The sequence below is a fragment of the Suillus subalutaceus genome (genome assembly GCF_016647625.1).
Source record: "Suillus subalutaceus strain FC151 chromosome Unknown DFJ58scaffold_18, whole genome shotgun sequence".
Taxonomy (NCBI): domain Eukaryota; kingdom Fungi; phylum Basidiomycota; class Agaricomycetes; order Boletales; family Suillaceae; genus Suillus; species Suillus subalutaceus.
The window spans coordinates 400042-413142 of record NW_024540267.1 but is presented as its reverse complement, the minus strand read 5'-3'; the positions used below and the strand labels follow the sequence as shown (position 1 = coordinate 413142).

At 48.4% G+C, this 13101-nt stretch overlaps 4 protein-coding genes across 4 annotated transcripts; 2 read left to right on the top strand and 2 right to left on the bottom strand.

Annotated features, from left to right (window-relative positions):
• Positions 1-3326: 3326 nt before the first annotated feature.
• DFJ58DRAFT_654975 (uncharacterized protein) lies at positions 3327-5963 on the top strand (the record flags this gene model as incomplete). The annotated part of the gene is made up of 3 exons (XM_041381829.1): positions 3327-3442; positions 3505-3641; positions 3694-5963. 3 exons carry the CDS (start codon positions 3327-3329, stop codon positions 5961-5963), a joined length of 2523 nt encoding a protein of 840 aa, XP_041247655.1.
• Positions 5964-6141: 178 nt separating this feature from the next.
• On the top strand, positions 6142-7047 carry DFJ58DRAFT_154717 (uncharacterized protein). Its single transcript, XM_041378920.1, has 2 exons — positions 6142-6424; positions 6482-7047. The coding sequence occupies exons 1-2, from the start codon at positions 6323-6325 to the stop codon at positions 6815-6817; spliced, it is 438 nt and encodes a 145-aa protein (XP_041247654.1). The 5' UTR covers positions 6142-6322; the 3' UTR covers positions 6818-7047.
• Positions 7048-7055: 8 nt separating this feature from the next.
• On the bottom strand, positions 7056-9007 carry DFJ58DRAFT_770754 (ATP-NAD kinase-like domain-containing protein). The gene is made up of 8 exons (XM_041389111.1): positions 8757-9007; positions 8609-8701; positions 8461-8546; positions 8266-8409; positions 8093-8218; positions 7940-8040; positions 7723-7893; positions 7056-7650 (listed from the first exon to the last, which is right to left on the bottom strand). Exons 1-8 carry the CDS (start codon positions 8927-8929, stop codon positions 7375-7377), a joined length of 1170 nt encoding a protein of 389 aa, XP_041247653.1. The 5' UTR covers positions 8930-9007; the 3' UTR covers positions 7056-7374.
• A 3114-nt stretch (positions 9008-12121) lies between these two features.
• DFJ58DRAFT_770737 (Cytolysin/lectin) lies at positions 12122-13100 on the bottom strand. Its single transcript, XM_041389110.1, has one exon. The coding sequence runs from the start codon at positions 12652-12654 to the stop codon at positions 12397-12399; it is 258 nt and encodes an 85-aa protein (XP_041247652.1). The 5' UTR covers positions 12655-13100; the 3' UTR covers positions 12122-12396.
• Position 13101: the final 1 nt, after the last annotated feature.

The window sequence follows — 13101 nt, the reverse complement described above, 5'->3', positions numbered from 1 at the left end:
GTACAGGTGGGGGAGGCATAAGAGACGAAGCGGACGTGGATGGACGTGGAAGACGAGAGGGAGCGGCTGAAGAGGTTGAAGATCCTGCAACATTCAATGACGAAATGTCATCTTGAGATTGCTTGGATTTCTTCTATCAAACGGGGGTGTTAATTGTCTATAAAGTATTTGACACCCAATGTTAGGCACACCTCAACAGCAACAGCAAATAGACTTGGTACGGCGGGACGGCGACTTATGAATGAAGTGGGCGGCAGAGGCGTAAGAGGGGAAAGAGACATATGCGAAGGATATCCGGTCAGATTTCGTGGTGTTGCAGACTCGACATGAACAATCAGGTTGGTTGTATCAGGAAGCTTGAGGTCAAATTTCGGTACGTTTGTGAAGTGGGACATAGCGGACGCAGTGTCAACATCCATTGCATGCTCTGTGTCGAGAGCACCCTCATCGGTGGCGGAGAGCGGTGTCAGCGGAGAGGTCTGGGCTGCCTCTGTGGGTGGAGGGATAGGCGTGATTTTCAGTTGATTGGGCACCTTCCGAGGCGAACGCATCGGAGAAAGGGTTCGAAGGTCAAGTTCTGGAACATGATCTGTAGGAAGCGGAACAGAGCGTGCACGCCCAGAAAAAAAAGCGCATGATTTGACCTTGCCGTTCGTAGCATGGCATGCCGATTCAGTGGCAGCACGGACAAACGATTTCGCCATTTTCCTGGGAGATTGTGATGTTAATTCACGGTTCTCTACAGGGTGACCCATTGACAACAAGCTCAACGCTGGTAATGGATCGATTTTGATACGCTTTGCTTCACGATAACCGGCGGCACCGAGCAGATTTTCAGGACATGTATCGGACGACCGTTTGTTCTTCTTCGGCGACAAGAGTATCTCGTCATTCTCGTTCTCGTCTTCCTCCTCCTGTTTTATATCCATTTCTTCCTCCCCCTCCTTGTTTTCGTTTGATTCTGAATGTAACTGATTCCTCGACGTGACTCTGGCGTGCTTGAGAGGAGAACGCGCGAGGGGTAGCCTCAGGACGTGATCAGGTACGGCTAGTTGGGATCGTGTTCTCTTGGAGATTTCGACAGACATGTACGTGTCAGCGTAGAGCGAAGCCGCGTGCTCGCTGTCTAATGCGCTGCAGGCGTCAGTGCCGCGTCACGGACGATTGTCCGTTGATGAGTTAAACGTTGGAGGTTTATACCGACGGGAGTAACGTGTTGAGGCACGTGACAAGGTCCACGCCGCAAGTGGCTTGCGAATCGCGATGGACCATGGCTTATGGCTTCACAAAAGCCACAGTTCACGCGTTCATGTCAAGTTGCAATTGTGTTGTTTCATCCTACGCGATGTTCAAATCGATTCCAGAAATGTTTGGTGAGATGTCTCTGTTCACAGCCACTCGCTCGAGAGTCATGACTAGTCAATACCGGGGCCCGCCGTCATGACCATCATGTCAGACCATCGAGCCTTACTAATACCAAAGACAGGCTGGTCAGCTTTAACCTCAATTCATACTTCCCAGAATACACGCGCAAACTATTCTGGATTGATGACTTGCAGAGAAGAGTCCTCGGGCCTCATCGCTTCATGTACACGTGATGAAATTGGAGCTTGCGCCATGCGCAGCGAGATGTGGTCATACTCAGCCCTGGCTAGTAAGTCGTGTGCGCCCATCCTAGACTACCCCATCAGACTAGTCGTTTCAGAATGGAAAACTGCGCATGTGATCCGGACTGTAGTGCACGAACTCAATTCGAATCACTGCAATGTCGTTTAATCCATTCAATATTATAGGTGACGTGGTTCTCGTACTACACAGCTCTTTCAGTCGCCGCCTTCCCAATTACTGGATGTTTTTACCCCATATGCCAAGAATTTTCTTATGGTTTCTTGTGGTGTTATGCTGACCCCTACTACTCCGCCAGTGATATATCAATTTGTCATTGACGCGTGTTGATCTGCCTGCACTGTCTATACAGCATATGAGCCGAGAATATATTTATCCAAGTAAGTATCTCCTATAAACCATTTCTGTCAGACGTTGATTCAAGAATTCTACTGCTATGGCGCCTTCTGATTATCATCTTGATCTGCCTCCTTGGCGGAACCGAACCACTAGCATCTGCACAGGTGTTCTTCAGGTGTCGGAAACTCCCATAAATTTCAACGCCAATCAACCGTTCACAAATCATCTTGTGAGTAGCTTCTGGACCCAAGTACAGTCCTGTCTGGATAAGTTATTTTAACCCTCACCGATTGATTAATCGCTTGCGTGTCTGGTACAGCATGACGCGTCAGTCCCCTGTTGCAAATTCAATTTTGGCGGATCTGAACTTCCATTTGATTGTCGCACACCTCAATCCCAATGGGCGTATTGTATACATTGTGGTCCATACTGGGCTGAGGTATGCACTGCACGCACGCATGGCCACCATGACCCGCTTACAAATGCATGATGACTCGATCGTTCTACGGGGAAACCAGTAGACTCATTGGGAATTATCATCCCAGCGCCATCAGGGGAGTTGATAAATGTAAACGAGCTGTCATTATTGTCGCTGATAAGGCTTCTCTGCACTGTACCTGGTTGCAATACAAGAACTCTGCCCCCTCAGACTCATCCGCTCTTCCGCATCATTGCTAGCTTCTGTTTGCGTCGATGCTGTAGTCACCATCATCACCAGTCATCACCCCAGATCGCCCTTACTTGTATTTCACATCCTTATCGCACCCTGACAGTCACTTCGACGCAGCATGATTTGTCGCTTGTCCTGGCCAAACCAGGCAGACATGGAAATCTCCAGTGCAAAACAGCGCCAACTTCTCGCACAGCCGCGTTACTTGTAGCCTTGGCTGGATATTCCGATGCTCTTTTGAGGGCCAACCAATGCCGTTCATCTGCCAAAGCAAATCAATCCCCGTTTGCATCACCCCCTTAATGCCACTGGTCATTGATTAACCGCGCTTGAACCAGCGATTAAGCCTACTTGGACCCTTGGTGCGAGCGCTCCTATTGAAGTTTGACTCATTAACAGTAAATCTAAATATCAAGCCGCGTAATTCATAATATAATTCTTGCTTGCAACCTGCGGCTCTGGTGAGCCAACACTGCGCTCGCGCGTGCTGTTGCGCGCATAGGAATTTATTGACAGCATCAAGAGTACGATTCAATGGTAGTAGATTAGACTCTATCAATGAGATTGATTCCTCCAAGACTCAGAACTTATATTTTGCCAGAATTGTTGCAAGCAATTAACGAGCCTGGTAACGTATCCTAAGTTGCCTTTTTCGTCAGCCACGTCCGCAGCGCCACATCATGGACTTGTTATGGGCGTTCATGGCCTTACCACCTATCTGCGAGAGAATCAGCGAATTCTCGCCAAAGCCACCGAATTTCCCTCGCGCTCGACCGATGTGACTTCAATTGTGGTCGATGGTTGGTCGTGAGTATATGAAGATGTCGTCGATTACTTGGTGATAACATTGATTATGCTACGCCCTTCAGGTTCATCTATGAGCTTTATGAAGAGTCTAAATTACCTTGGGTGTATGGTGGCGAGTACAAAGCGTTCTCTGCATGCGTGGAAGGTGTCGTGAAAGCATGGATGGCTGTTGGACTCAGGGTATATTTTGTCTTTGACGGTATGCCCCTTTACCTATTCATTGTGGCGCATCTAAGCGATCTTCTGAAAAGGTTCTGCCCCAGAGCTGAAAATTCCAACCCTCATCAGCCGCCTCAATCACTCGATCGTTGAAAGGAGCCTTCTTTTCTTCAGAACTTCCGAGACATCACGCTCAACTCCCCGCTTTCTGCATGAAACGCGGATGATACCACCACTTGCGTATCATGCATGTCTGCATGCGCTTCGTGAAGTTGCCTCATCAGCAGATGCTCTGGAGGTGCATTTTGCAGATGAAGAGGGTGATCCTTATGCCGTCGAACTCGCCGGCAGGCTCGGGGCATTTGTTGTCGGCAATGACTCGGATTTTGTCATTCTCAATTCTGGGAAATATGCAGGATATATTCAGCTCGATGACATGCTGTGGGCGGTACCCAAATCCGTGTGCGCAGGCTCTGATGACGAGGATGGCGAGTTCCGCACAGTGAAGAAAGCAAAGACAAAAAAGAAAAGTGCTGCTCAACAAGGGACTCACAGGGGTCTAATACCTCCCGAGCATAGCACGGATCTCACTCTGTCAGTTTCGGTTTACACGCCGGCTGCCTTGGCATCCCATTTCAAGATTCCAGTCACCTTGTTACCCTTGCTCGGCGCCCTGGTCGGAAATGATTTTTCCAACCAGTCTTCTACACAACGGAACGTGCAAAGTTTATTTTTCGAGCGACAGCTAACGTTATCGCAACGCATTTCCCGTGTCGGATCCACTTTAAACAGTATACTTTCCGCCGCCACTCAGAAACGAAAAGCTAGGCATCAGGTCGGTTCAGTCATGGATTTGATTGACAGATCTGTGCACGCACTCCTAATCAGGCCGCCAAGCACCATGGCTTCCGGAGAAATAGATGCCATCGTTGACCGGATTGTTAACGCAGCATTGCAGTACGCAATTGACAAGTATGACGGAGATACATTTGGGCCGGATGGCCTTTGGCCTAGCAAAATTTGTGCACTGCATCGCGCAGAAACTTGCCGCCTGCCGGGATTGTTCTCCCATGCGCTATTACTATCTACCGACGATGAAGCAGCCGATGACAACGCAGCGGAGCATAATACTCGATTATCCCAGCTGCTCTCTCTCTACATCACTGCATACCGATCGGGTCACTTGCAACCAAAGCTCATGGATATCTTGAATACTGGGACTTTTTGGCCAAGGTTGTTTTTAGAAAACCCCGACGCGGAGAATGTAGCGCGGAGTATCGGCAGACCTATCCGGGAGTGGATCTTTGCCATTTTGGAAGATGCCGTAGGTCTGCCGGAAGCGCCAGAGGCGACTGGGGACCCTGAAGTGGGGCAATTTGACACATCTCAGATGAACGAGGAAGACGAGGATGAGCTCATTGACGTCGTGGAAGAAGACTCCGACGACGATGGGGCTGATCTCCTGGCCCCATTGCGTGGTGAGCTCCAAAAACTCCGCGCGCCAGATGAAGAGTCAGAGACTCCGGCGTCGGTCACATCCCAATCCCGGTCTCACCTTCCACCGCGACCAAAATGTGTCATGGAATACGTTAGGCGAGGTACGCGCGTTGCCCCGGAAAGTGTGACGGTGCCAGATATTTCCAGGCTGTTGGTGTCATCCGCGTTCCGTGGCAATAGTCAAGAAAATTGGACCCCCCTGCCACTCAGGCCCGCATCAGAGCGGATGTCAGTTTTTCTGCATATCCTTTCTAGCAGTACTGTTGCTCTGGAAGAATTACCGAGCGAGCAACTCATGTGCGCCCTCGTTTTGCGATGGGTCGTGCGGGTGATGCACCTACGGGCAATAGAATCCTCAAGTAAGGAACGGGAGAAAGAAAAATGGACTAGATCAGAAGCATGCGCCTTCCTTGCATTTTACACGTCAGAAGGGCATAGTCTCGACTTCCGTACCATGCCTGCACCTGCCGGCTCAGGGCCTAACGCTGGATCTGAAACTACGCCAATCAGTAGTCGTAGCATCCAGCTTATGGCCCAGGTGCTTATGGCAATCGAGAGTATACATCATTTATCCCAAGTTCTCTCAGTATCAGAACGTGTTCCAGTGCGTGTCCATACGCTATCAGGCCAGATGTTTCATATGTTCCTTGCCCAAAAAGGCTCGAACTGTCGAGACACCCTACCGGTCGGACTTTGGGATGCATGTACGGAGGGATTAGGTGATGCATTTGCGGAGGAGCGCCCAGTCAAAGTCAAAAAATCGAAGATCAATGGGAAGTCCATTGAGCGACCGTCAGTGCGGAAAGCGGCGCGTGTTGGGGCAGCAGGTAGCCAGTTTGAATTGTTGGCTGATCTTCAAGTTTGACGTACTTGTTGACTTCCTGTACTTTTTTTATACTAAGAAACACTGAGATGAGCTGAAAGATCTGTACACTAAGAGAGTAGTTAGCAGTTGGCGGTGGCATGCAGTGGCTTCCTGTTGTGGCTGTGCAATACAGCTTACATAACGTTTTGCTGTGTTTTCTAGGTAGAAATATTTATTCATGTATAACACCGCAATGAAGCTATGATAGCATACAGCAATTTCCTGGCCGACGGACAGGCTAACAATGGATAATCGGGTAGCGGTACTGCATCATGGCCTTCGCAACACATGTTATAAAAGGTCATTATGCTCCTTCAATTCTGCACAACAAATCTTCCGCGCGCTGATCGTCACTCGCCATGCGAACATCTGCAAAACGCCAGTCCTCATCTCCCACAGATGTTATCACATATCGTTTTAACAATAAAATGATGTATGTCCCGCCGGCAGAGAACTTCGATGTGAGTATTTCAGCCGTAGCCACTCGACTACTACTAAACTGAGCGCGATCATTGCAGCAAGCAGTCACATTTGCCAGATCAGCATTCGAGAGCGATCTCACTGGGATTGACAAAAGCCAGATATCCTTCTCGCTGAATGTGCTGGCGAATGGGAAGCAGAGTTCTGTGGGTATCAGCAGTGTGGCATGGTCGAGAATGATGTCACATTTGGCACGATATGAGATAATAGACATACACGTCCAGCCGGAGATCAAAGTATCCGGGCCCCCTCCAAGCTATCAACCTTGTGGCTCGACCGAGGACGACGAGAAGCAGCAGCACTTGTCATCACATTCATCATCAGCTTTCCACAGTTTCATTCCGAAACGTCTGTTTCAGCGGCTGAGTGCCTGATTACAGCATGATGCTAGGCACCTTTGGGCTTCCAGTATTATTTCGCTATGTATACCTAGCTATCTTCACATATGGAGTATTAGTGTTTCAGCTCATATCCGATACCCAAGCGAAGTCAATATTCAGTTAGTGTTGAACATTTTGGCGAGACGGATATTATTATTTTAATATTTCATATGATATTACTGCTGTATCAATTCATAGATTGAATAAAGACGTGTATTACTATGCTACCATCATCACACAGTGCCCAATATGCGCGCTTCTCAATTAATGGGTTTTAAGTTTACTTGTCGCGACGAGATCGAGCAATCAACGGGGCATAAACGCTGACGAGTCTAGCACATGGAATCTTTGGTCATCGTAACATCCTTGATAGTTTGCCGCTGGCATTGCACTGCAAAGGACAGTGTAAGACTACACAACTAAGTACTGCAAGCGCTCGACCAAGCGCCAGCCAAGATCAAGCGCCAGTCCAAGCGCTTAATTTCCTTCTTAGCCAACGTCAAATACAGCATGTAACGGAAGAACGACTTCTTCTGGCGCTTACCTCGAACCTAGGTTTTGCCACTATAACGAAGAAGCGCCTTGCTCCTAAACGTTGCATTATACTGCAACAAATTATTGATGTCCCGGACCCAATCATCCTCTTTTCCAGGACTAACGCCTTCCTCGCCCGGTTGTTCGTCTCCATAATCGGATATGGAGGAGCGGTTAATGCAAGGCACTGGGTATGGTGAGGCCTGTACAGTAACGGACTCCCCTGGATTAAGAACATGCGATACACGCCCGTCCATCGAAACGCCGGCCGCAGCACGGGAACGGTCACCAATCTAATAGTGTCAATCAAACGTTTGAGTAATAGCTTCCACGTGCTGTCATAATACACGGGACGCATGACTCACACGCAGCGTTACAGATGAAGACGAGGGGAAGACGAGCGGTCTAAACGATAAGCTTCGTGGACATATTGGCACGAGCACTACAGCACTCAATGAGGGATGAACGATAGGCCCTCCAGCTGAGAGAGAGTATGCCGTTGATCCCGTTGGCGTTGACACAATCACGCCATCAGACTACATAAATCAGCTACACGCGGTGCTTGGGAGATTTAGTACGCACGACGGCCTCCGTGAGATGTTGCCCATCTACATAAATATCAATGGTATTAAGATGTGGACTTGACCCACGGTGTAGCGCAATCTCATTCATAACCTGCCATTCTGGAATTGAATCAGCATCATGAGTACATATTTGCACTGTTTTTATCCAGACCATCGTCACCGAACCCTACTTTCTTGCGGTCTTTGTCATAGAAAGTGCACGACAAACGCATGCGATTGAGGATGGTTGCCTTGCCCTGAAACACTGCTTCGAGCCCTTTCACAAAGTCATCGATATCTGTCGCACGTTCAGTGGCGTCCCGGCATTAGGGCGTGTGCACTTACGGAATGGAAGGAGAAATCCAAGGGTGCCCATTGAGAAACTTAGCACAGGAGGGACTGCACCAAGACTAAAGAGTGATGCAGCATGCAGAATGGTACCGTCACCTCCAAGAGTCACGACAAGATCAACTTTCTCGGCATGAGGCCCTGTAATGGACCCATTCAAACAGATTGTTTCAGCGTGTACAACCTACTCACCAGGACGCCACACCTGTGTGCCGAATGGAATGTCTGGACGGTCTTCAGAGAACACCTTCACACCTGGATACGTCTTCACTACATGACTGTTGCGTGTTGGGCACCACCTGTTATTCGGTTGGAAGAACGCCGGAAGACTATTACGCACTCCAGTAGTTCGTCAATCGCCCCAATCACAGGGTCAGTTCGGAGCTTGTTCACAATTAGAATGGATCGTGGAGGGTATGATGCTTCATGTAGGCTATCTTGTTGAGCGTTAGCGGTCCATGATTGTTAATGGGAAACAGCAGACAAACGCTTGGGATGATAAGGCACGAGACAGACGTGAGTGCGGTAGTTGTGGGATGAAAGGATTCGCGCGCGAAGTCAAAGGTAGCAACGGCCGATTTCGTATTCGAGTGTGGAGATAGCGTCGAAAAGGAAAGAAGAGAAGAGCTCGTTGCGCATGGCTGGCCATAGCAGTTAACATGGCTGCCAGCAAGTAAGCTTGACTTACATAACAGTTTAGACGGTGCGATTTCAAGTTGCATGCACCGTGACCGATGACATCTTTCTTCTTGCCACAACCTTGCGAAATGTTCTCACCCGGTGACCTATTCGTAAAATCAATCGCAAAAAGAACCCTCTTCCGTTGAATCCAAAGACACTCATATCCTGGAGCTTTTCTGTTCTGCTACTTCCAGTGTCCTGTGTTGATTAAGTTACGAACAAACTTCTGGTTTGGTCACTTTTTCAACAGTGACTCATGGTCACAGGCTCAAGCGCTCACAGGCTCCCGGCCCACCGTGGCAGAGCCTGAACCAAACAGAGTATGTGGCCGTGACACAGTACGTACTACAGCACTCTGTTTTATGGCTCAAGCGGAGAGGCGTAGCCTACTCCACGGATCAGTTCCAGATGGCATACAGTGCAAGTACAGTGCAAGAGTATCCAGATCCTTCAGGTCCTATTTATTGGAACGACTGTCTTCCTTCTATCGTATGGACTCCTACTAGTAGGGGAGACTTATCCGAACTGGGAGTGGCTCCTTGGCGTGAAACATTGAAATCGACGCTCTAGAGTCATCGCTATGGAATGCAGCGATTGTATTCAGACTGATGGATCGGGCACGGACTGCAAGGGAAACCCAGGCCAAACCTCTGTGGGGGGAGGAGGCTGCTCTTTCTATCGAGGACCGACTACGACATGCCGCAGGAGTACTGACTACGAGCCAGGACCCCTGGCACTCCCGACCTGATCTGTCCTGCCAGAGCGCCCCGCTCCACCGATACCAGATGTTTCGGGTAATCTGCCATCGACTGGGAGGTGCCTTAAGCTATCTCCGAGGCTGCTGTGCTCCACGACAGATGTTACCCTTCCCCCAAGTTAGCCCGCCTTACTCGGCTAAGGCATCCAAGTATGGTGGTCATTGGGTCGATACGACTCAACTTTTCGGTGTAAACCTTATCGTTACATCAGGCCCGAAGAGGAGTGCCTTCTCAGAGGCTTCTGTTACCCGCATAGTGTCAACTCTGGAAGACTTGTATAGAGACATATAGAGAAACGTCCATCAAATCGTGACGATTTGATCAGATGCCATTTGGCTAGCCTGTTCACTTTTTGAGGCCGGTCTTGTGTATTTCTAAGTCGGCAATACACACAGATGATAGAACGAGCAGGCAGTTTCATATCATATCATTCCCACGGCTATAAGAATTTGCGACCAGAGTGGTTTTTGCCGTTGGTAAGAACCGTGGCTCCTTGAATGCGTGCATAGCTGGTGTGTGCCTCCGTCAGTTACTACGTCACTGTCTTGTATCGACTGACTTTTCAACCTAGATGAATTCGAGAACTTTCATCTTTTGCGGGGCCTCTCATGATTTTACGCTGCCACGAGGAATGTACTTAAGACCAAGTACTCTCCATTTTCAAATGACTCGATAATGACGAGAAAATTTTGGTGACTCCGATTGTGCACATTATGCAACAGCCCTGGTATGATTAGTGTCATTCCGAACTCAGTACCATTTTTGATGGTGTCGACAGTGAACAATAAGAAATGTCGATGAGACACTGCCTTGCGAAATTTCCGCAATATTGACATTCTTCTGGATACGCATGAATATCAGATACCTTACAGATATGTGGAATGGACTGGTAGGTGACTGTATTCATATTGAGATAGCTGTTTCTCATCGCTTGCTAGATTGGTCCCGTTGAAAGGGTTCCTCGGTGCGGATCTGGAATACCCGCATCAAGGACTTTACGAGACTTTGAGAGGGCTGAATAACTGATGAGTTGATCATATGTAAATAGATGGTACGACGAACATCTCTATGCAAATGGGCTGATGTCACTTTTGGGTGGGTTATGACGCTAATTGCATCCTAAATCAGACATGGACACGAGTGCCCATTGCAACACGGCGGCCGGTACGCCCAACCGCACAAAGTTTCAATGCTTTTACAATTCAGGCAGGGTCTTTGTAATCCTCGCGAACCTATCATTGCTGTACTAAATCTGCAGGGATAATGTGTTGGCTATCCTACTCGAGTACTGGTAAGGTCTTGGCGAGTGCTTTGATCCCGTGGATATGAGCATGACCTCAAAATGTTGTCCTCAAGTTGGCAAGTGCAACCTACTCCCGAATTAAATGATTCCCAGAATGTCGTGGTGAAGAAGCTCTCAAGCAGATCTCAGACTCTCACAAGGTCTGATCGAATATTGAATTCGAACAGGAGTCAATTTATTTGGTTTTATTTAACAGTACTTATGACAGGATCGCAACCCCCTCACAAGCCTCTATACTTCTCAACCTCTCGCACCATGTCTTCCATCAGCAACAATATATTCAGAAACTTTGAGAGAATCAGCCGTGTGTTTCACAGTTTTTTTCTAAAAAAGTACATGTTGATGATTTGAACATACCTATCAAAAGCTCAGGAGCCCCAAATGTCCCCCAAATCGAGACAACCTAACTGGCAATCTATCTCACAGCATGATGACGGTGGGGCCGAGTGGGATGAATTGTCAGACGGGTCCGAATACAATAATAACCGTCCAACTGTAAAGAAACCAAAGGAATTCAATGTGTAAGTATAATCATACCTCACAGGAAATTCTTCTTAATCATTTGTGAAGGGGTCGAAATAAACCCAAACTCGACCGAAATAAACGAGCATTGGTTCGTGCACTCGCAAAACGTTGCAAGTGGGACCACAAAGAGATCGCCGCCGTCTTCCGTGTATCGCTTCCTCTCATTAAAAGGACCGTGACCAACAGCTATACCACGGTAATCGACAAAGTATCGGAAGACGCAAACTTTTATAAGCAGAGTGACCTTGAAGAGTTGGTTTTAGGGGTTAGTCTTGAAAATCGTACAGCGTGCCTCGAGAACTCATGTATGACATTCGCAGCGGCTGCCACCTGCCCCGGAGAAAAAGAGGAAACGAAAGACACAAGTAATTATCAGTCGTGATGTCATCGCACGTTTATCCTTACTGGGCGCGTAAGCGCCATTATGATCAAAGTTGCCTTGAACATCACCGGTAGCCGATCTGACACGGTCGACGACGTTCATCTAGTGTGACAGTGTCACTGTTCATATGAATGTGATTAAATTCATACTTGCGTAAGTGCCTGTCGAGTATTCCACAATTACAACAGCTCATCGTGATATCGACTTCATTTTGACATACTAGTAGTACATTCGTTCTGCATCTTTCGACAACTGCTTTGGTACGAGAGTGTATACACGAGCTCAAGAAATGGTGATGTGAACCATGAAGAACTTTCCATCGTCAAACTCCTCGACGTACTTAACCCCCACATTAGTTCCCTTTTTGCTCTTCTTTTGGATCTCAGCTAGTTGCTTCCACAGCATCTCGTTCCTAGGGTTACCATCCATTACGGTAGTACTTGGGATGGATCTTCATGCACGTGTCTCCAGGCGCGAGGTCAGGGACGACGTCGCACCACCTCTTGTAGTTGTGGACAGTTGTGGACGCCCATTGCCACGAGGAACTCCTCCCCGAAATCACTTCTGAAGCGGAGCGTACCAGACGTACCACTGCCTCCCATGGCGAGGGTCTGGATTGATCCTGTGTTGGTCCACGTCCCGCCATTGGCATAGTGCCACACGGTTTTCTCGACAAGCGTGAAACCGGGGTTGAAGGAGGTAGCGTCGACGGTTCTGACTGAGATTGTGTAAGACATTTTGTGTCTGTAGGGTAATGTCTGTAAGGCTGGGTATGAATTCGGCAGGGAATTGCGAACGAAACGAGATAGAAACGAGATGTATTAGTAGGTAACACGAAGAGAGATAGGATTAGGACTAGAGACGAGGACTTTTCGAGAGGCTTTTCGGCCGTTGTTGGAGCGGGGATCTGACTATGGGATTCGGGCACCGGACAGAGATGTCAATGCGAAGTGCTAGAGCACCCTATGACGGAAAGCTCAAGATACGGGTCATGCAGGAGTATCCCACCAAGGTATGCGTGACGGAAAAAGAGTTCAGCGAGAACCGAATATTGAATGACAGACGCAAAGGCAACTTGACAAAGCTTGACAAGCCTCTAGCAAATAAATCGTAGCCGGCAGAGGTTTAGATGGGAAACTAATCGTGCTCGACAAGAGCCCTCCTAACGCAAGCTGGGAGTCGGA